Raw genomic sequence first — 23021 nt, 5'->3', positions numbered from 1 at the left:
TTTGGCTAGAAGAACTGCTTTTATGAGATATTCTTATCGTGGCAATAATCTTTGAAAGGTATGCATTGAAAATCTTGTTTACAAGTGTTCATACTTGGTTTCATTTATATCGCCATCCCATCATTAAAACGTTTTCATATCATGCACTTAATATATATATATGCTTGATAGACATATGAGACAAGAGTCGTAGCCTTATATTTTTTTATTTATTTACACCCCCTCTTGTCAAACATACTTTCCTATAAATGAAGAAAGAAAGCCCTAAAATAAATAAATACAAAAGAAAACCATCAGTTATCAGTTGTCATCAGTTCTTTTTTTTTATTTCCATTGATAATGCAAGTGCAGTTGTTAAAAACACCTTACAAATTAATCTAAGCAGGAAGTTGATTTTATTTTACTCATCTATCATGTGACAAATGTAGGAAGTGAAAATCTGACTCGCTGTGCATGAAAGGTTACAGAAGGAGAACAACTAATTTTCGAAGCTCACACATGCCAATAGATCTATATCGTTTAATATAGGCCTACATACACCTGAATATACATTGAAATCATGTAACATGACAACACATGCTTGCTGAGATTTGTTTTATCATATCCTCTGGTCTCATGACTCCCAGGGAAAGGTGAGGAAGTTCTGCTAAATTCATAGTATGTGGAAAAACAAGCACTGAAAATACTGATCGTAATGCGTAGTGTACATTTCTCATCTTAGACTTGAAGATACAAGGTACATACTTTTGCAATTCTAGTGTACAACTAAAATGATCTCTTGAATCCTACAAGACAAAGTGAATGTGAAAGATCTTAAAGCCCTTGATTTGCTTTCAGACCGAATTCCTATATTATACTGTACACATCCAGTGCTCTTCCTATCAGTTCTTGTTTGTTTCTTCCTCTTCCTCGTCTTCACTACTGCTGGATTCCCCAAACAGGTCTTTTCCACAAGCAGCGCTGGACTTTGTGTGTGCATCTTGTTTGCTGACCGTCATGGAGATTAGAGTAGACATGTCACTAAAGCCAAGAAGCAGTGTGCTGTTGTCAGGTCCATGCAGAGAAATGGTCTGGATCTTGGAGTCAGGTGTGAAGACAGACAACATCGTACCATTGTCCAGGTCCCACATGCTCACTGCTTCTGCTCAACAAATAATTCAAAGGATTCAACGATGCATCACATATAAATTCTCATTTTAGTACTTACTATGAAGGTGCAAAGACCCTAAGACATCACTACCACATCCCATGCTAAACTTGAAAGATTACCACCGTCTCTTAATCTTAATCTCTTAATCTTGACCTACTGTAGATTAAACTGATATCACTTAGAACAAGTGAAGTATAAGCAAAGGTCTGCTGTACCTGATAATAAAATAGCCTTGGATTGTCCTTCAGTAATAAAGAGCAAGCTGGACCAATTAAGATTTAAACTTCCGTAGCCAGAAATGGTTTTATGTTTCCTTCGGAACGGCTCCCATACTTTTAACCTAAGTTTGAGGGATAAAAAGTACATTTTTATAAAAAAAAGTTTTTAACATAAATGCAACAATGTTCTTAAAAGCTTAATGTATATAAAACACAGATACATATCTGTGTACTATACTGGTCAAAAATTTGGAATGATTAAGATTTGACACATTGTCATTTTTAAATATATTAAAACAGAAAACAGTTCTTTAAATTGAAATAATATTTCACAATATTACAGTTTAACTGTATTTGTGATAAAAAAAAAAAAAGAAAAGAAAAAGCCAGCCTTGGTGAACATGAGACTATTTTAAAACACTAAAAAAAAATAACTATTATACTATTTTTATTAATTATTCCAAACTTTTGACCTTTAGTGTGTTTGTGTGTGTGTGTATGTATATATGTATATATATATATATATATATATATATATATATATATATATATATATATATATATATATATATATATATATATATAAAGCTATGATATAAGTGAACAGGTTTGGAACATACTTGTTGAATCCTGCAATGCCGAAAACCACTCTGCAGGCATCATCGCTTACAGCAATGCAGCATATTCCAGCTTCATTTTTCAATCTCTTTCGCACCTTTACATATGTAAGGAACATACAATTTACTGGATATACAGAGAAGATGAAGTAATACTTATTAAATGTCAAGATTTAACTGTCGTGCCTGAAGTAAGCAATGTGCCCACTTCTTTTTGATTAATAATAACATGACTGTTAGCCATTTTTAAACAGATTTGCATACTCTGCCCTGCTGTGTGTCCCAAACAGTGAGGTATGGAGCATGTTGGGCCTCACTGTAGTTGGAGACCACCAGGTACCCTCCAGTGTGAGTGATCGCGGCAGTACGGAGGCTCAAATGGGACCAGCGGTCCTCCAGGGTGTGCAGATGCTCCTCAGAAACCACACTGAAGACGTTGAGATGATGGGCAAAATATGAGCATATGACCACCTAAGTGATACACAGAGAAAAGTGAGAGAGATTGAGAGATTCAAAGATTGAATCGATGCATTGCAGTTCAGTTCACAACCACGTAGTTCACATATGGTTTATTATTTCATAATTCAGGAAAGAGTAGTGGTTTTGTTTATTGGTCAACTTTCTTTCTACCCGCTCATCGCCGCTGAGGAGATACTGGTCTACAGAGTTGAATTTCTCTTTTTCGAGGCGCTGCTGTTCATCTTTTTCTCTCTTCACCTCACGGTCCTGTCGCCTCCTTTTTGCCGTCTGGGTTTCGGTGCGCCTGTCCCATGGCATTACTAGGCCTGTGTAACAAGTTTAGACATAGGATGTTTTTTTTTTATGTTGAATATGGTATGACGATCTATGTTGGACTGAGACATTGTATAAATGTAATGGTAAAGTCAAGTATCATTTACATTTTAATACCTGTCTTTTCTTTTGAGGACATAATCTGAGAATCTCTGTCCATACTGGAGAGTAGGGTTTCTTTGTAGGACGTCTTGATACGTCCTTTAATGTATCCAGACTCCAGATCCCACAGTATCAGATGATCCCTACATGCAATATCCATGCACCCTAATTAGAATTACTCAGTCTAGACTAAACAACACAGTAATCTTTCGTTTCTGCTGATTGAGGAAGTGAGCTCTTACCGTGTTTCTGAAAGGCCCATCAGTACTTCCCCATCTAAGAGCCGATAGTCTTGTCGAGGACAGGGCACGATGAAGAGTCCAGTCTGTTTCTTAATGTAGCTCTTTTTAAGAAGATCATACACCAGCAATGTCTACAGAAAAAAGGAGCAACGGGAAACAGTTTGCAGGGCAGTACAATGTCATGTATAACTCTAGTACAAAACTAATTCTTGCAAGTCATAACTGAAATCTTTCCTCATATGTTGTTATTTTTAATTGCATATATTAAAAACCGGTTTTGTTAAATGGAATAAAGTGTAATTAATAGATGAGTAAAAACTTTTTTTAGGTTTATGTAATAAAAAGTACTAAAACTTAAATAAAAATCATGCAAAATTTAAATATAATAGTAAAAAATAACAATAAAAACAAATAGAAGCTTATATAAAATATTTACAAATACTATATTACATAAATATTTTAAAAATAACACTTCTTGTTTATTTTTCCCCTTTTTATGTATTTATTTACATTTTACTGATTTTATTTATCTACTGAAAAATGACACTGATTATTAATAGCTAATGATCTGTTTTAGTATTTTAGTGGACAACACAATGGTCCTTCATCCTTGTGAAGATGCATCTTTTGAGTCACCAATAAAGCGACTGGAAGCCTATGTTTTAATTAATAATGCATGGTTGATAAATATACACAACTATACTCAAATGTCAAACAACTACCCATTCAGCTTCAGTTTCAGGTGACAGATCTTAGGACAGGGGTTTCAGACCAGCAGAAACATATGTCCCCTGTAAAAGCTTTACCTGATAGACGGATGTAGGTGTATCTGTGAAGTTGGCGGTACCACGGTCAGACAGGATATAGAGCTTGAGATCTTGCACAAGAGCGATGTCTGAACTTGAGAACAGGCCGTGCTCCACCTGCACGGGACGACCCTTGAATCGCATCCGTGCCACATTCCAGATTCTCACAGTCCCGGGACGGGTGCTTTGACACACTACATACCTGATTCAGAGGGAATTTTTCAAACTTTCCACCAAAAATAGCTTTCTTTTCTTCAGTGACAGACATATTGTATGCAATTCTTGGCTTTTGGATATTAACCAATTTAGATTGATGTATTTGAATTGCATATACTATTTCTATTCATTTGGATAACACAGTTTTAACAAAGTAATAAACGTAATGTGATGAATATTTGTCATCAATATTTTACATATATGAAACGGCTAACTCGAAAAAAAATCAAGGCAAAGTTTATTATTAACTTTGCATCTATTTGATGTTATGTAAATAATCATTTTCAAAATGCATTCATTGAAATACTTTAGAATAAGCATAAACTGTGTGAAAACAATTGTATTCATTCGGTTCAAAATATGGTTTAAAAAAATGCTAGCTGTCGAACAAGAAATATTAATTTAGTTCAAATGTGTAAGGTTAGCACAGATGTATCGATTAATAAACCTGAAGAGATTTCTGCACTGTTGCAGAAATCACACTGCCATGGTAAAACTTTATTAGGTGTTGTCTATAGAACAATTGCAGTAACTGACGCTATTATAGTTACATTATGCATCGTAAATGGCTATAAACCTTCTGGTCATAAAACAATATCTTGTGCAGACTCATTGTGATTACAGTTATAAACTGCCCATAGACTGGCCATATGTCTGCCAGTTGTTTAGAGGACTTTGTACCTTGGATATCTCTGCATGGTTACGATCTCTGCTGTGCCGTCGTTGTGTACTTTGTGCACGTTATATGTGAGTGTTGGGTCATTTATTCTGGATCCCAGGTTCCACATGCGTAAGAACCGCTCCCCGGGACAGAAACCCACGCAGTACCGCAGATCAGAACACACACCTGCAATACAGTGAAGAAGAACCATGTTGACCCATACATACAAATACAGCTGGTGAGAAAATATATATAAACCAAATATGTGACCCTGGGCCACAAAACCAGTAATAATTATCAATTTTAAATGGATAAATAAGCTTTCCTCTAATGTAAGGTTTGTTATGATCAGAAAATATTTGGCTGAGATACAACTGTTTGAAAATCTGGAATCTGATGGTGCAAAATAAATAATCTCATCTTTTTCAGTGATCAATGAAATGCTTTTATCCCATGCCTGGATCAGAGTTATTATGGTTAACTAAAACTTTAAAAAAAATGCATTAATAAAAATAGCTGTTCAATTCAAAATTTATTACACTATTGTAGAATATCAACAATATTAAAATAACACTGGTGTGGACACTAATAATGTATTATTTATTTATCTGTATATATTACAGGCACTATAACAAAGGCTACCATTATATATATATATAAATGGGACTGGACTCGAACAGTGTTTGTGTTTGTTTTGACAAAATAGTCATAATAGTGTTCAGTGCTGGGGACAATAAAACTTAAGATTAATGACAAACCATGAGCCAGCAGGCCAGGAAACCGTGCGATGTGTTTATGATCTTCAGTCTCAAGGTTCCAGATAATAATCTCTGTGGTGGTGCTGTGAGGGGTGGGACAAAAGGCCACAATGTGGGACCCGCCCCCTGCAATGGTGACCTGGGAAATGTAGTCCTGACTGCAACCCAAGATAGAGCGCAGGTACTGGAAAGATGCTGTGCTGAAGAGTTCAATGTGAATGATTTCACTCTGTCTTTTATAGGGGTATCTGTAAAAAAAACAAAGAGACAGATATAATAGATAACAAAAACTCAGGGTTGCATCAGTGATATTCACATTTGGGTGAATTACTCTTTACATTACCTGCAGAAGAGCAGTAAATACTGAGAGCTGATCTCTACAGCCTGTATAGATGCTGCAGGGTGCTGAGCTTTCAATGTGACTGACACAACACCACCTTTAGCATTGAATATCGCTGCTTCTCCTCCATCCCTGCAAATGAGAAGCAAGAAAGAAACACGAAATTGCTTCACATGTAAGGTTTGTTAAAATATTTTGTACCAGGCGTAAAGTAGTTTTTAAAAGCCATTTTCCAAACTCTTTTATTTTTTTGAAAGACGTGTAAGCTCAACGAAGATGCATTAAACTGATCAAATTGATCATGACAGTAAAGACATTAATAATGTTAAAAGATTGTTTATTTATTTACTACAAATGCTGTTCTTTTTACATATTGATTCATCACAGAATCCTAAAAAATTATCAGTTTCCACAAAATAAAGACTGATGCTGATGATGCTGAAAATACAGCTTTGCCATCACAAGTATAAATTACATTTTACAATATATCAAAACAGAAAACCAGCATTTTAAATTGTAATTATATTTACTAATTTTGCTGCAATTTTAATCAAACAACTGCAATATTGGTGCGTGTAAGAGATTTCTTTAAGATTTTTATAATAATAATAGCCTACATATATGTTTAAATCTTACAGAATTCAAACTTTTGAACAGTTGTGTACTGTATCTATTTGAATGATTTTTATGCATGTGAGTTACAGCTCTGTGCTTCAATTACTCACAGGTTGCATGTTTGCTGTCAAACCCAAAAAAAAGAAAATCCTTTAATAGCATCTTAAGCTCTTAATCAAAACCTCTGTTTATTTATGGCATATTCACAAAATCATTTGTGCTGAAGTGTGCCACAGAAACAAGTAAACAAGGGAAATACATTTCAGCTGCTCTTTCCTAACACTTGGAAACATGCAAATGCAAAAAGCACAAACAAACACTTTCCCACAACTTTCTTTTAAACTATTTCTTATGTTTAATAATAGCATCTATCCTGTGGATAAAGTTTTTGAACTCAACAGAAGTCATTGATGTGTAAATGTTGCCATTTTGTTTATATGTATTCATCAAACTGTGGTCAGAAAGCTGCTGAAATATTAAAAAAACATTTGCAGCCTAGTTTCAGTAATTGAATTGAACTGGGGAGGAAGTTTGGGGTTCTGACAGTATGTTTCCACATTACAATGAACTCTTTTATCACAAAGTATTTGATTCCTCATGACACGACTCCTGCCATTTTGGTTTTTTTTTTTTAACAGAGACTAGAGGGGACACAAGAAATCATTAGAGAGAGAGTTAAAAAAGGGAACTGGTACACAACAAGGGCCATATCTGCCTGTTATTCCTCATTTGAATGCCTCATGTTACCATAGCTCTGATAACTACTGTTATTTTAATAACAAACTCAGACGGTTTCATATTACTGGTCAACCCAGTTGCATGTATGTGCATGCATGTGATGCTTCCAGCTTAATCACATTAAGAGCAAAGGTTCATTACTCCTTTCAATCATAGATCCTGATTATTCCATGCTTTTTAATCATGTAATGAAATACGAGAAAGATAAACAGCTTCTGGGAAACCTTCACATTTCCCGCCCCCCCTTTTTTCTTATAGCTACAGTGTTACACAAGACCACTGACACACACACATACACATTACTGTTGGGTGAGAAGCAGACTCTTAAATAATACATTGTGTGACCAGACAATATAAATCAGTCCGAGAACACCGGCTTTGTTTTCACACATGGCTAGAAACTGGATATGTACTCTATTATTATGGGAGAGCGCATTTGTTATTTAAGAACAAAATACTGTGTTGATTAATTAATCTAAATGTGCATGTGTGTTGTAATGTACTAATAACCTGTAAGCGAAGAGGACATAGTCTTTAACAGAGTGACGAGACACTAAGATGGACTGATCTTTGTGGATGGGCTCAAACTCAAGGGTGAGGTTTACACAACGCAACAGTGAACAGGACGCCACAAGATCAAACACCTAGAGGCAAAGGAAAAGAGAAACAGAGGAAGTTAGAACCGAACCGATAACTGGTCATATTCTTGAATAATGTCAATGGCTGTTAATTGGTTATTGCAAGTTAAAAACTATTATAATTATTTTGAAAAACAGTAAAAGGATGTAACATATGATTAATATAAATTGTTTCTTCTAATTTTTGATATTAGTAATGTACCTTAGAGTATTTTTTTCCTTTTATGTTATGTAGTCAATTTATTGCATAGTCTACGTGTATAAGTTATGTATTTAATAGTGCTGTTAAATATTTATACATTATATTTTATACTATATATAAATATATCTAATACATGGACATACAATTTTTCATATATATATACACACACACACACACATGCATGTGTTTGTATTTATATATAAATGATATATATACACAGTATACTCACTTATGTTCAGAGATGTGTAGTAACGAAGTAGAACTACTTCACTACTGTACTTAAGTACTAAAAGGCGGTATCTGTACTTTACTAGAGTATTATTTTTTTCTCCTACTTCCACTTTTACTTCAGTACATATTTTCGCTGAGTTTAATACTTTTACTCCGATATTTTTTTATGTGCTGCATCGTTTCTCGTTACAATTATAATAATGTTACGAATCATTCCATTACAAACCACTGCCAGAACTGTAGATGGCAGGTTTGATGAAGCTGGCACATCATTGAGCGAATCAAGCGATTAAGAAGACTGCGAATGCTGACTGAAGTGCTGTGATTGAAGAGAGAAATGAACACCGAGCCGAGCCAGATTATGACTCGTTCACGAGTCAAGAACCGGTTGCATCGGTTCTCTGATGACCAGTAACGTTAGTTCTTTCTGACAGTTCGATTCAATAAACCAGCTGAAGAAAACAGTACACCGATTCTTTTGCGCTCGACGCAATGGCGTCATTGGCGTTGACTGCATCTGGGCTCATAACATTAACACAGAATCACACATGCGCAGTATCATCAGCTCCTCGTTTCACGAATCGGACGCGTCTGACAGAAACGGTTCTTGACTCGTGAACGAGTCATTATCTGGCTCGGCTCGGTGTTCATCTTCAGTTCTCTCTTCACAGCAGTTCAGTCAGTGTGCTGTTTGAGTCAATGAATTACTCCGGGATATTGGTTTGTTTTAACTCAGAGGGAGTGTCAGACACATTAAACAAGTTAATAGCTTAATTCATCTGTGGATTAATGCGTATTGGAGACGCGAACCGTTTAAAACGATTCAGTTCGATTTGGTGAACTGTTTCAAAAAGATCCGGTTACATCGAATGATTCGTTTGCGAACCGGATATCACAAACTGCTTTGTTTTTAACTGTCTTACAACAGACACTGAAGAGAAGACAATGCTGAATAAAGTCGTAGTTTTTGCTATTTTTGGAGCAAAATCTATTTTCAATGCTTCAAAAAATTCTAAATTACCCTCTGATGTCTTACGGGTTTGAAACAACATGAGGGTAAGTTATTAATGACATAATTAAGCAAATTGGGCTAACTAACTCTAGTAACCGTTTTTTGTTTACAAGAAGTTACAGTCAAATGAAATGTGATTGTCCTTTAGGTTAATCATTTGAAATAGTAAAAACTATATGTTCAAACTTTTGACTACTTTCTTTAATAGCTACATAACACAATACTTCTACTTTTACTTTCAGTACTTGAGTAGTAAATTTTAAAATAGACTACTTGCAAAACTTAAGTACAAAAAATGTTGAATACTTTAGTACTTCTACTTAAGTGTGGTGCTTAAAGAGCACTTCAACTTCTACTCAAGTCACTTTTTTGATAGAGCACTTGTACTTTTACTCAAGTATGGGTCTCTAGTACTTTATACATCTCTGCTTATGTTGTATAAACAAAAACATTTATTTTGGATGTACCATCTGAATTATTTAGGAGGTTATCAGTAAATTTTAAGACAAAAGGTTAACTTTGCTAGTTTGTGAAGATAATATATTTATATATACAATTTAATAAAAAATATGCCTTTTTAGGGATTTTCAAGATTTTTTTTTACAGTGCACAGTACATATAGAAAGAATGGTCTGCCTGAGGCTTCACCTTAACTAGGTGACTTCCATCATAAAAAACCACCAGCAATCGTCCATCGCAGGCAGTTGTGACCACAGGAACATCCGGAGAGTCCTTCTCCATGTACAGCACCTTCCCAGAATGCACCTCTCTCACCTGGAGACAGTGGCCCATCTGTAGCACAAGCACACTGTCATCCAGACAGAGGGTGAGCGAGTCAGCGGCCCAGTCTCCTGCAGATCCACCAGCTCTCGGTAACGACCTCACGGGTCTCGTTTGCTCATCCAGACGCCACAGATTTAGCATTCCATCACAGGAGCAGGAAATGATGTAGTGCCGACCATGAGCCAGAGCTGTCACAGCACTCATATGACCTAGTTACATATAAGTCAGGATGTTAAGTACATATCATTTGGCCACTATGTGATAAAGAATCGTTTTTTACAGTTCTATGCTTTGGTCATAAACCACAGCAGGTTTTAGAGCTGTACACTCGTGAGGTCAGAATGTAGGCCAAAACGAAATCATAATTCACCATGGGTTCCCTTTGGAATCTTCTGTTTTTTATTTTTAGAAAGACTGCTTAAAATTTTTAGTAAAATAAAGAGTAGTTAAATAAATAAAAAACTCTTGAACAGACTAATTGTTCTGGAGCATATGGTAGTTTCCACACCATTAATCCTCAAACGTGAATTTTGAAACCACTGCTAAGAAAACAGCTGTGTGTGCTTTAACGCCACGTGATTCGCCAAACCGCATAAACTCACTTCCTTCTTTGGTTTGCAGAAAGTTGGCAGCAATTTTGGCACAATGAATAAAAAAAAAAAAAATGCAACGAAAAGAAATATATCAATAAAAATAAAAATAAAATCAGTTAAATAAGTCAGAATTATTTATATACTATCATACTAATTCCTGGTTAATAATTGCTTTTATTTTAATATTTTTAGTTTTTATCTTAATTTTAGCTTGTTTAAGTCATTTTGTGATGTGTTGTTTTCATTTCTATTTAGCTTTATTTTATTTTTATTTCAGTTTTAGATTTAATCATTTTAGTACTTAAACATATTTGATTCAGTTATTTGCCAAGGCTACATTTAAACTTTTTTAAGTTTAAAAATATATATTACATTTTATTTCAAGTACCGAATTTAGCTATTTTAATCGTTTTGGTTAACAATAACAACACTGGTGAGTTTATTTTGTTATCTAAAAGCCGAAGTATTACCCACTTTTTTTTTTTTGTAAAGAACCAGGATGTGAAAGCATTTTTGAAGCATACAGTAAATTCAAAATCCACTCGGGAGTTATTACTTTGTGTATTTTATGTCTTCACAAAATGTTGACCACAGACTTTAATTTCCTCATAAATCTGAAACCATCTTTCTAAAACTCCCCTAGGAAATTCCCAAAGAAACCCAAGGCTTCAAGGCTACGATCTGACCAGAGCTACTGAGAATAATGTGTAAGTCATGACTTAACATGGCACTTAAAATACATTGTTTACTAATCTAACAATCAGAACTCGGACACACGTTAAGCCAAAATCCCTGACTGAATGGAGATGTCGGGAAACTGAGCCCTCCAGTAGATGTCCAGAAACTGAATACATGTACCTGACAGTAATGTGTGTACCAGTCCACCTGGAGGAAGCAGGCAGGTGTAGGAGGGCACCAGAACTGGTAGAGAAGAGCTTTTACACTGTGCCAACAGATCATGCAAAAAAGAGTATCGTCTTGGGTCACCTGAAACAACACGTAGTACACTGAAATAAGACTTCATGTTTGATATATATATATATATATATATATATGTTTGTGTTGGAGCTTATGCTTGTGTGTGTACCTGAAGTTACAGGTTTGTCTTGGAAAATGATCTGCTCCAAACGGCCCAAGAGTTGAGAGGCCAGCTGGCATGGATCATTTAATAGTACAGAACGAGAAAGACACAAAACCTGACTCAACAGCTTCACATCCAGAAGCTCTCTGGAAAACACAATAAAACCACTTACACAAAAGATACTCTGTCTCAGCATTTTCTGAAGCTTCATAAGAATACATTTAGACTTATGAACTAATGTTAAAGGGATAGTTTAACCAAAAATGAAAATTCTGTCTTCATTTACTAATATATATATATATATATATATATATATATATATATATATATATATATATATATATATATATATATATATATATAATATTATTTTATGCTTCATTTAGAAAATAAATGGTTTCATAGTAAATAATGACATAATTTTTACTATTCCGATAATCCCCATAATATCAAAAAACTATTTTTAAATGTATATATGATAAAATAAAAATTACAATATTTTTATTATACAATGGTATATATATGTATATATAAATAAATAAATATATAAATAAATATATATATATGTTTATATGGCATGCTATTTCAAAATTTTAGACCCGTAATATCAAACAGCTATTCATGCAAACCAAACTTGTTTGCTGAGCCCATGAGCTCATATTCGTACTTCTCCGGTATGACGGCAGTTTTAAGGTCCTCCTCGACATGATAGATGGACAGACCCCACAGTTTATGCAGCAGGAATTCATAGTTAAACAGACACTGCGTGAGTAAAGGAATAATCTGCTCAGAGCGGATGTAGTGATACGGCAAACAGTGGAGCTTACGCAAATTAAATTCATAGCACCTCCTTCCCTTCTCCTTCCTGATCCAGGCTAGTGGCTGAAAAACTTGCCTATTTGGGACATTACCATTAAAGTAATCTGCAAAGTCTGCATGCACAGCTTTTATTGAGTCTTCTGTTGGTGCGTATCGCTGCAGGACGACGCAGGCAAACTCTGTATGAGTCCAGCACAGAACCCATGTGCCATCACTTTCCACTTCTGTGACATAACCCTTCAGACCATGCAGCAGTCGTGCCACAAATGCATAAGGCACTGGAGAGTATTCAGAAATGGGAGTCGTCTGATGATGCAAAGCCGCCATCTCACGTGTGATATGATCATCACGCCCCAAAAGCACCAAAAGCTCCTCCTCAGTCACACCAGAACAGGACAGTGATATGAGCAAAGCCGTGCGGCGCACCAAACATGGCCCATGCTCTCGCTCCAAACTAACAAGGATGCTCACGAAAAGTTTATTCGGATCTGTAGGGAAGTTGAGACTCTCTTTTGGTGTAAAGGAGCTCCATTTCCTGGTCTCAGCATAGGCTAAATTGAGGTAGAGAGGGGAAGGACAGGAAAGACAGGACTGGAATAAAAGGCTCCACTGGTTATCAGTCAGCTGGCGAAAATCTGATGCTAGTCTTGACACCAGTCCTGAAGTGATATCCTTACGGTTAAGGGCTGGCAGGGACAGGACAGTGACCTTAACTTGGGACTGAAAAAAAGAAAGAGGCAAGTTACTGACTAAAATACCATATAAAAATAAGTCAAAATAAAGTTTATTTATTAAGCATTTTTAAAAACAAGTGTTTACCAAAGTGCTGTACAAGCTTACTCAATTTAAAACAATAGACACACAAAAGCATACGACCAAAGCCAATCATAAAAATCTGCTCTCATATGGAGTACAGCTGAGTTTTAAAATTCTATTTAATGGTGCTGTATGTAGGATTGACACCGAGTGGTTGAACTGGGTATTGCAGTCCAAATTCAAAATATTGGATGAACATGATGGCGGATTAGCTAGCTAGCCAGGTAAATTTCATTTTAGTTTGCACCAATCCTGGGTTTTAGGTACCATGTAAGTGGCTTGGCTTTTAGCAGGTTATGTTCTGGGTTAGAGATCTTAAACTGGAGTTGGACCAATCAGATGTGAGAGAAGTGACACATGTCTGACACAAAGTCACTCCAGTTTATCTTGCTCCAAATTAAAGGTCACTAGTGCTAAAAAAAAGGGGGGAAAAATAAGTAATTTTATGATTTATATAATTATAATGATTCATATTCATATTATTATTATTATTATTTATCTATTACACACAAGTAATTTTAGTTTAACATTATAAATCGTTTATTTTAAATAAATATTAATGGATACAGATCATGTAATATAAATGAGCTGTAGTATCAATAGATAGCACTATTTAAAAAAATAATAAATCTGACCTTACATGTTCGAGTCTCTTTCGCTATATATTTTCACAGGTATAAACTAACTTAACAAGTTTCACTTGTGACTGCACTGACAGAGCAAGAAAATTTATTTTATTTGTCCTCCATCATGCTTCATATGACGTTTAAAATGGTCATATTCTTCAATCTCTTAACCTGTAGCAAAACCTTTAACCTTTAGGTTTGAATCTCGCTGGGTCTCTCGCGAGAAATAAATCAAACTTGCTTTGTGTTGCAAGGCTCGTGATTGGCTGTTCACCAGTGATGTCACACATTAATGTGCACGGGCTCAACAAACTTGGGATCAAAGCCTGAGTTGACAAAGAAAGGTGATGATCAGCATCATGGCACTAACAAAGCCGGATTGGAGATGTTTGTGAACTCGTAACTAATCCTGTAACTCTGAATTTGTTCAGTTACCATCATGGTACAGGGCCCTGGAATGCATACAAAGAAGAATAACCGACTGTACCATTGTTGTTTCCCAGATAGACTAGTATGTTAACGTAATGTTTCTTGAATATCTGCAAACATATTATGGTATTTCTATGCTTTAGTAGAGTCAAAAACTTACATACAGCACTTTTTAATCAAATAAAATAACATACAATATAAAATAAAATATATTCTATAAAACATTTAACATTTAAAGTGCAACAGACTGGGCCTTATTCAGAACTATACTACCAATCAAAAGTTTGAGATGTTTTTATGTATTTATTTATTTTTGTTATTTAAAAGTTTTATACATTAAGGACCCATTAAATTCATACGAAGTGACAGTGAAGATATTAATTATGTTCCAAAAGGTTTTCAGTGACAAAATACATTTAAAAAAGGGTATATAGACAAAACTGTTTAAAAATAATGCTGTTCCTTTTCACATTCTATTCATCAAAGAATCATTAAAAAAGACAAGCATCACAGTTTCCACAAAAATATTTTGTTTTTAACATTGATTAGGAAGAAAAAAAAAATTCTGAGCACCAGATCAGCCAATCAGAATGATTTCTGACGGATCATGTGACACTGAAGACTGGAGTAATTATGCTAAAAGAAAAATCTGCTTTTGTTACATTTTTAAATGTAATGAAAGAGAAAACAATTATTAGAAACTGAATAAAATATTTTGCAATTTTACATAAAAAAATGTTTAAATGCAGCCTTAGTGAGCATAAGAGACTTCAAAAAATCCCCAAACTTTTGAATGGTAGCGTAAACTCTGTATGACTCATCTGCTTACCTGTAGAATATGAGCACATTTAGACTGCGTGCCGGCAGACAGGACAGTGAAGACGTTTGGCAGTGAAGCATTACTAATCCAGGAAAGGTCAGCCTCATGTTCCTCACTCAGATTATCCAGACCATCCAGCAGCAGGGTCAAGGGCCGGTCTTCTGTCACCAGGCCCAATAATGAGCACAGCTCACTAGACAACTCTGACAGTGACTGTGAGGAAAAAACATCGACTGTATTTCATAGTGCAACACTATCTGTGAGACAATATCGCGTATCCAATACGGTGTAAAAGACCTTATGAATATTTGATTGATCTTTAAAGTGTTTATGCACCTCAGATATCTCTGTTTTGAGGTTATAGATGTTGGCTACCTGCAGACACAGTGTCTGGAGGAGCAGACGTACGTTTCTGCTGGCGGATGTCAGCCCTACAAAGCAGATCAACACTTTGGCATCCCTAAGAAGTAAACACAGATTTGCAGATTAAGCACCAAATCAGAATATCAGAATGATTTCTGATCATGTGATACTGATATCTGGAGTAATGATACTTTGCATAGGAAAAAAATTACATTTAAAAATAGAAAACAGTTATTTTAAATTGCCATTTATCATTTCTATTGTGTTTTTTAACTAATAAATGCAAGAGACTTCTTAAAACTACTTTAAATGTTTAAATTCATGTTTCCTTTGTTAGCCTACCCAGGTATCCAGCTTGGTACGAGTTGTGCCAGTTTGGCAAGAGTTGTGCTCTTTCCAGACCCCGGGTCCCCCAGTAACAGCAAGGCATTCTGGGAAGACGCCGATGCTTCAAGTGCACGCTTCATTTCCATCAGAAAGTCCTGCCTGAATGTATAGCCCTGTGCTCTAACAAGGAAACAGAAAGAACAAAAATGTTCAGTTCAAACTAGTCACATATAACCGAACCGCGGTAGAATCTGTGACTCACAGTGTTTTCCCAAATCCGACATGACGGCGAATCTCTTCTTCAACTCGGAGTCTGGAAACCTCCTTCCTCTGCATGTCAAAGGAGCCTTTAGCCTGACGGACCTGCATAAGTCTGAAGCAACAGTTTGAGAAGGACTTGACAGACGGTGATAAAGTGAGATGGAGAACAGAAGGTGGCTTCTTACTTGTTGAGGGATGCGGTGACGGTGCGCTGGAAGTGTGAGCAGAGCCGTTCCACATAAAACTGATGAGATCTGTTGTGTTTGGCACTCAGACCCTTCCTTCCCCAGCTGACGTTTGTCTCATGGATATTAGTGTGTCTCAGCTTGAAAAGAAACCAAGTGCAAGATTTAATAATTCATTTTAACAATACACTCTTATATTATGCAGTACAATCATGCTATTTCTTTAAAAATATATCTCAGAGAGGATAATGTAATTCATTCCTCTGATGCAAAGCTGAATTTTCACTCGAACATGCTGATTTGGTGATCAAGACACATTTATTATCATCAATGTTGAAAACTATTATATTTTTGTAGAAACTGATCATTATTCGTTGACGAATAGGAAGTTCAAAATCAGCATTTACTAAATCTTTCTAACATTATGAATGTATTTACTGTCACTTTCAATCAACTGAATTCATCTTTAATTAATAGATGTATTCATTTATTTATTTTTAATCATGGGGAACAGGACTGTAAAATAAAGTGCTACTCTTATTGGTTCTAGATATCCGAACAGTACCGTGACTCGCTAGATATATCTAGACAGAGAGATACCGACCTTGAGGTGAATGTTTCGTATAAAGCGCTGCTGAGCTTGATGCAAGGTTTGATTGATTTCAGATCTTCCTTTGTGCAGGTCTATAAACTGTGGTGCATATTCATTTTTCAGATTGTACAGAAGGTCAGTGATGATCCTCTTATAGCAGTGACTGAACTCCTCTGGAGGCAGCTTTCCTTCAAGACCCTGCTCCACTTCCCAGTCCAACACTGAAACACACGCAACATTTGTCTTTGCGATTAAACTAGGCTTCTTTACATCCAAGTAAGTCAAGTGCACATATATTCTACATCTGTGGTTGACACAAAACGTCCTTATGACAGTAAAACTCATGCCTGTTTTAAGCAGATGGCAGGTGGCTTCTTCTCCAATGGCCTCAGGTCCAGATCGCCACAGCGCGTTCCACAGCTTCACACAGGAAGTGCGCCACGCCTTCCTTCCCAGCTTCCTGCGATGCCCATCCCGACTGAGGTAGTCAGGGTGGTGTGTGCTAATATGAAATAAACAAAAAAACAAAAGCATTTGAATTCAAATAAATGGATAAATCAGAAAGGACCAACACAAGTGGACGCAGTTGTCAAACCAATACAAAAAAAACTTTAAAAAGCCCAAATAGTGTCTGATTATCACTTTCTTTTTCAACATTTTTCAAAAGATCTTTTATGTTCCATGAAATAAAGAAAGAAAGCCATACAGGAATGACACGAGAGTGATTAAACGATTTTTTTGGTTGAAATATTCCTTTATGAAACCAGAGGAATGTGTTCCAGCTACAAGAACTAGATCTATGATATATGTTGGTTCTAACGACTCTTATATTAAACATAACAGCTGAAACCATTCAAGTTATATTGTGTCTGCCATGGAAATCACTACAACTACTCTGCCATGGGAACCAAACAAAGAAGAGTTGAATATGAATAGCCCAGTAACAATAGCAGCAATTACTCCATCTCGTTTTACAAGTAGTTGCTGGTTCATAGATGTTGATAATCAGTGTTGTTATACGGACACTTGTGCTGTTCATATTCTATAAGATAAAATATGGAACTGATGAAAAGATATGTATGTTTTACTATTTTACTCACAAGAAATAGACCTTACTCAGGTTAGACGCCACATTGAATTCAATGCGGATGAAAATGAGTCTGTGAGGAAAAGACTTTTGTTCTTTACAATGGTAAGCACCGCTTAAAAGGTCCTAGATCATTTCATTTTTGCAACTCGTAAATTAAAAAAAAATGTATGGACTTTTGTCCGCAGGAAGGTTATTTTAATTTTTTATTTTTTTATTTTTTTTGCATGACTTTTCCTCAGCTGAACACTGATCACTCAAGGCCGCGATGTGTGACGTTGTTTCGTTGAGAAAGTTAAACTTCTTTTTTTAGCCTTCCAAAAGAGGACACGACTAGAAATCATGTTGATATCACATTTTTACTTGGTTTTAATGTCTTGCTCCGAATGAACAGAGCATCACAGTATGTTTAAAATCTCTGTCACACGCTTGAAGTATTCGGCCAATAACAACACACTAGATAGCTGGCCAATCACAGCACACCACGCTTTTCAGAAAGATGAGCTTTGAAAAATCTATACGTTTCAGAAAGCAGGGCATAGAGGAGAAACACTAATGTACAGTATGTGGAAAACAATGTTTTTTTTTTTTTTTTTACCTTTTTAAAGACATTTCATTACACCACATACACAAAATAATGTAATTTTTAACAGCATCATATGACCCCTTTAAACAACTAGTCTCATCCTCAGACGTCATGCCCACGGACTGTTGGCTTAACGTCTGATGCATATGGGACACAAAAGTGGAAACACTTCAGGAGTGTCGAAGTCGTCTTTAGATTGATTGAATTATACAGGATTTCCAGAAGACGTCTGTGTTGCGTTCTTTAATCTTCCTCCTGGAAACAAAGATACGTGGAGACAGACCCCCTCACAAAAGGAGAAAGCCGTCGTGTTTACAACTGTGATGACGAGCGCTCATCAGGATCAGTTAAACGCTGGATTCCCAAAATTATGTGAAATATTTACAATTTGTGGCAGAGAATCTTTAAAATACGTCTGAGAGTTTTACACATCGGCCTTTTATTGTGGTGACATTTCCACACTCCGAAATGTGACGATGAACGAAACGAACTGTGATTGGTTGTTTGACGTGTCGGTCAAACGGCCGCATGGGCGGGGCTTGGCCAATGAAAGCTGCCATTGATTTCAGACCATAGCTGCGTGAGACTATTAAATAACAGTACAATCCATTGAACACCTGTGAAAAAATTAAATATGGCACTTCCCTGACTAATGTGAATTCTGAGAAGAAAACATATAGTTGCCAGAGTAAAAAAGGTTGTTTATTATGTTATATGCAGATTTAAATCACTAAAGTATGCACTTACCTGACAGGAAGTAAGCGGTACACAGCAGGAATTGTGTTTTTATCCAGCTTATACCATGTCTGCAAGAGAGTCAGATCCTGGTCGTAGTCCATCCAGCTCCTGGCCAGCTGTATGTCGTCTCCATCTGACGTGGAACTGCTGGAGATGGAGTTCTCGCTCATGACGGCAGAACTTTGCGAAGGCTCCTTCTCTAACAAACGGGGTTCCTTCTCCAGGTTAAGACTCCCACTGTCAGCGGTGTCTATACTGAGCTGTGACTCGTCTGCCATGTCCGACCGCCTCCTAGACAGCTTCTTCTTGCTTCTCTCCATGAATTTTAAAATAGCTTCAAAATCTGCTAGAGGAATCGTATTCGGCAGTGACCGGATCTCATGCTTCTGTCCGGTGAACACCTACAAGAAAGGGAAAAAGTCTATATCTTAAATATTGATGAAAATACTACAGTTTTCCCTCCATGAGACTATCTTGGAATCTGTGTGCAACTGAACCTACAATAAACGTAGGTCCCTCAGTCTCCTGACAACGTCTAAGTGTCTCCATGTGCATCTCTGCCAAATCGTGATTGTCCGAAACAGGATCTCCGACTCCTGAACGCAGGTCTATCATCCTGAAATCATATCCTCTCTGCTTACAGTGTAGATACAGCCGTGGATACACACTCTCCATCAGTGCACTGCGCTCCGGGACGGTATCTACACACACAACACATGCATTGTATAGCTAAACTCTAATTTCATATAAACTAGGAAACATTAATCAAAAGTGACAGAAATTATTATCTAGATGATGCGACAGTAAAAACTGAAAATTCACAGGAATCATCACAGGAACTAGGATCTAGTAAAGTATATGTGTTGTTGAGAGAATCTCTTTCCACCTTACCTTTATATCCACCGCACAGATAGATCATAAATCTCCTTTGTTTAAAGTGTAATGCTGAAATATTGTGGTCATGTAAGGTGTTTGGAGAAGAACGATCTGGCAGTTTTGGATCTCTTGCATCTGATCTTTGTTTGTAGTCACCATCCGCGGCTCTGAATGGTCCCTCGGACAGAGAGCCTTGGCCCTCCGGGGCCTCGTCCGAACATGATGAAGCATTTTGAACATTTACTGTTCCCTCTTTCTTTTCCTTTTTGTATTCTTTTTCTTCTTTCTCTTTCTGGTCTAGTGTCACAAGGCTCTGCAGGAGATCAGGAGGAGCGTTTGACGAAACCTGGTCCTTTAACGCCGAAGAAGAATTCATTCTTGGATCATCACATCATGGCTCCCTAAATCATATGATTATAATAAATGCTTAAGACATTAACATATCATACTAACCTTGAACACAATAGTTTTTGTTTGCTGAAACACTGCAGCTTCTTTCTCCCCAAGAGACAAATTCTGAGTTGTTCCCTTCAAATGACGCTGATGCAAATGGTGCTGGAGCAGAGAAAAAGCAATAACTAATTATTTTAATTTGCAGCTTCCTTTGTTGGAATTTCTCAAATTTATATAATCCTTTCAGGAAAATACTTGATTCGATTTTTGCCCATTGTATTTTTTTTATATTTAATATTCATGTTTCTTAATATTTATATTTCATCTGTCTTTATTTTATTATTTTAAATTATAAATTTTGTTACTTTGTTTTTCAAAATATTTTATATATATTTTCCTCCTTTATCTTCACACATGTATTTTATTTTCAATTATATTCAAATCAATATTTGTTTTATTTACTCATTTAGCCTTCCTATAGTTGCAATTAATCATTAAACTTTTGATTTGAATTTTTTTAATATTTATTATATCAGTCTTTATTTCATTACTTTTTATTAATGCAGTTATTAATGTGCTATAAACATTATTTAACCCTGATAATCCAAAGCATTTTAAATAAAGAATAATCATCTTTGTTTTATTATTTCCTATTTCAAAAAAAAAATTTTATGAAAAAAAATTTCATATTTCATACATTTTCATACTTGCATTTTCTATTACATTTATTCTTATATTTGATTTATTTCTTTATTTACTAAATTAATTGCATTTCATTATCAATTAACTTCTATTATTAATTTTTATATTTTATATTCTCTGATAGGCTTTATATATCCAATAAAGAACAATAAACATGGTTTAAGCCTGATAATCCTAAGCATTTTAAGAAATTATTATGATAATAAATTAAATGAAATTACTTATCAAAACTGCCTATTTTGCTAAAATAGATTCTGAAACATGAATTAATTTTCCAAACTTACTTTAAGGTGTGCAGTGATTTCCAGCTCTGTTTCCACACTCAATCTGGATAATGGAACACTCTGGTGGCCTAAAATGTTTTTCTATTACATAATTAAGCAAATCATACAATATATTAGCACATGCATCTGACAACATACAAATATGAGATCTGTTTTCTGAAAATCTCTCATTCCACACCTTCTTCCTGACGGTTCTGTCCAGGGGCCCGGGGTCCCTCAGGCCCTGAGAGAAGAAGAACAGCTCCTGTAGTCTATGGGCTGTTGTTTGGCCCCTGGTGTGGTGATCCTGAACAAGTCATGCATCTTAAATTAGGGAGCAACAAAGTGTGGTACACAAACATCTCAAATGATTGGCTTCCCCAAGTAACACAAGAAGCGTAATCAGCAACACTAAATTAACAGATTGTGTTGCAGCTGATGCAAAGTCTTCCACTGCTGAAGAAAGAAACTGTCACAGCTCTAGGCGTGTTAATTAAAAAAAGAACAAACATTAATCAATGAAAATACTTACCAGTAGGCCAACTGCTGACTTTGTGGGAATCCCATTAGAAATGGGAGGGAGGCTGACAACTTCATTCTCCTGTTCAGTTTTAACACATGCTTATTACATTTGAATATATTTGTTATATTATTAAGTGAGTTGACTTTGCCTATTCATTTCAATAATTGCAATTTTAATGCTTTTTAAACAAAAGTTTAGCTTGCATACACATACAAAATAAATTTTAAATGTACACGGAGGAAATGTCTTCTGTATCGACTTAAAATATAAAATATATTAAATTGAGAATACAATCTTACCGATTTCTTCTTGTTTCTTTTCGGTACAACTCCATTTTTGTAATATTTCCACATGGCACAAGAGTCCGGACCGCAGGCTTCAAATACCGGGGAAAAAATTTATGTTAATAATTTGTAACCATATTGCGGTGTTTATTGTGTCTTCTCCGCACATAAGAGATAGCAGTTGTGTTGTGAGTTGACTGAGTTGCATTATTCAGTGACGCGCAATCACCGCTAGATGGCGTGCTGTGCGTGTTTACGTCACAAACACTGCCATGGGAACCAAATGCTCGGCAGCTCAAACTGCGTTCAAAATTTATTTTTCCATCAGATTTTCTTTTATTATTTACATACTTGACTTTCTTTTATCTTTTATTTTATCTTTTCCAATACCTTTTTTCTTTATTGTAATCATTTTAATATTCTTTATATTTATATTTTATTCATTCTTGTTTTTAACACTATGGCTTGGTTTGTTAAGTTATTAGTTAAATTAGAATGTTAAAGTAGGTTCGTTTTTAAAAATCATACCATAGATA

At 35.6% G+C, this 23021-nt stretch overlaps 1 protein-coding gene across 4 annotated transcripts; it reads right to left on the bottom strand.

Moving 5' to 3' along the window:
- Positions 1–225: 225 nt before the first annotated feature.
- LOC113105579 (uncharacterized) lies at positions 226–22873 on the bottom strand. 4 transcript variants are annotated; one of them, XM_026266726.1, is made up of 31 exons: positions 22501–22868; positions 22211–22279; positions 21878–21985; positions 21700–21780; positions 20774–20875; positions 20336–20672; positions 19946–20145; positions 19454–19845; positions 17381–17535; positions 17046–17254; positions 16442–16581; positions 16258–16368; positions 16011–16175; positions 15642–15765; positions 15315–15518; positions 12463–13334; positions 11802–11941; positions 11573–11701; positions 9987–10330; positions 7766–7899; positions 5906–6034; positions 5563–5810; positions 4825–4990; positions 3928–4129; positions 3122–3252; positions 2895–3022; positions 2616–2770; positions 2250–2456; positions 1989–2083; positions 1366–1490; positions 226–1141 (listed from the first exon to the last, which is right to left on the bottom strand). In XM_026266726.1, the coding sequence occupies exons 1-31, from the start codon at positions 22552–22554 to the stop codon at positions 882–884; spliced, it is 5916 nt and encodes a 1971-aa protein (XP_026122511.1). In that variant the 5' UTR covers positions 22555–22868; the 3' UTR covers positions 226–881. The 4 variants fall into 4 exon arrangements, 3 of the variants coding, with proteins under 3 accessions (XP_026122511.1, XP_026122512.1, XP_026122513.1); XM_026266727.1 differs by having other exon boundaries at positions 15681–15765; XM_026266728.1 differs by lacking the exon at positions 20774–20875 and having other exon boundaries at positions 20336–20721; positions 21878–22002; positions 22501–22523.
- Between the last annotated feature and the right edge of the window lie 148 nt (positions 22874–23021).

Source organism: Carassius auratus, chromosome 7, assembly GCF_003368295.1.
Source record: "Carassius auratus strain Wakin chromosome 7, ASM336829v1, whole genome shotgun sequence".
Taxonomy (NCBI): domain Eukaryota; kingdom Metazoa; phylum Chordata; class Actinopteri; order Cypriniformes; family Cyprinidae; genus Carassius; species Carassius auratus.
This window is presented reverse-complemented; position numbering and strand designations above follow the sequence as displayed.